The sequence below is a fragment of the Protomyctophum parallelum genome, assembly GCF_964188405.1.
Source record: "Protomyctophum parallelum genome assembly, chromosome: 18".
NCBI lineage: Eukaryota > Metazoa > Chordata > Actinopteri > Myctophiformes > Myctophidae > Protomyctophum > Protomyctophum parallelum.
The window spans coordinates 8,839,155-8,840,370 of record NC_139716.1 but is presented as its reverse complement, the minus strand read 5'-3'; the positions used below and the strand labels follow the sequence as shown (position 1 = coordinate 8,840,370).

Genomic DNA, 1,216 nt, shown 5'->3' with positions numbered 1-1,216 from the left:
GAGGCACCCTTACCTGAAATCACCTCTGAATCGCGATCGCTGGTCAAATTATGATCGAGCACCCCCTATAATGCTCGATCGATAATCGAACCCCGCCCTTTACATTAAGCAGTGACCCCCAGCACCAGCCTAACAATGACAATGTTAGTGTCCGTGAGGTGGATCTTGAGGTTTGTAGTGGATGTTCTTTGTATCTTCATCGCGTTAATGCCGTCGATCATCCTCAACAACGCCCCCCTACCGTACACAAGGGGTCTCCACTGCGACGACATCAATCTCAAAAGCCCAAACAGGCCCTCCACCGTCACGGGCGACGCTTGGGTAGGCATCAACTTCCTCCCCGCCGTGATATTCGGAATAGGGGAGATGTTCACCAACACGCACCATTTCGACCGGACATACTACAGGTTAGCGACCACGTACCTGTTTGGAGCCTGCGCCAGCAATTCGTTGACTCACCTGGCTAAGTTCTACATAGGCCATCTCCGTCCACACTTCCTCGCCGTGTGTGAATTGGAAGGGATGGATGATGACGGAAAAAGGGTTGGATGCAAGGGATGGATACAGGAACCGCTGTGCAACGCGCCAGACGAACATGATGTAACGAGTTCCAGGTTGTCGTTTTACTCCTTTCACTCCTCCCACGTCATGTACTCCATGGTCTTCACGGCCATCTATGTTCATACTCGCATGAAAGGCGGCGGCAGGTGGACGCGCATGGTCAGACCCGCCATCCAGACCAACCTGATAGTGGTCGCCATGTTCGTCGGATACTCGCGCGTGGCGGACAACAAGAGCCACTTGAACGACGTGTTGCTCGGACTGCTGCAAGGAGCCATACTCGCCTTTTCCATCGTGCACCACCTCTTCCCGGACGTCTTTAAGACGCCGGAAGACGCGGTGATGAGCGATGAAGAACTGGAACATGAACTCACCTCGCAGGTTCCCTGACTTCCAGCAAGGAAGCAACTTAAAACCCTTTTGCAGTTTCGTGAACATATACGAAATGTCGCCGTCTCCGCCAGGCCGAAGGCATGGGGAGAGAGTATATGTTTTGCACCCTCTCTGTCCGTCGGTCTGTGTGTGTGTCCGTCCCTTCGTGTACAGCTAATCCCCGCCGCTGTTGGCCCGGTTGATGCCAAGGTGTGCACACCAGGGGGGCAGTCAGCCAGATTTCGTGAAGCCTCATTTGAAATCGGTAGTTCATATAATGGCC

General features: G+C 53.6%; 1 protein-coding gene across 1 annotated transcript; it reads left to right on the top strand.

The window, feature by feature from the left end:
- Positions 1–207: 207 nt before the first annotated feature.
- On the top strand, positions 208–951 carry LOC310875944 (phospholipid phosphatase 2-like; the record flags this gene model as incomplete). The annotated part of the gene is made up of 1 exon (XM_083789395.1): positions 208–951. The coding sequence occupies one exon, from the start codon at positions 208–210 to the stop codon at positions 949–951; it is 744 nt and encodes a 247-aa protein (XP_083645521.1).
- Between the last annotated feature and the right edge of the window lie 265 nt (positions 952–1,216).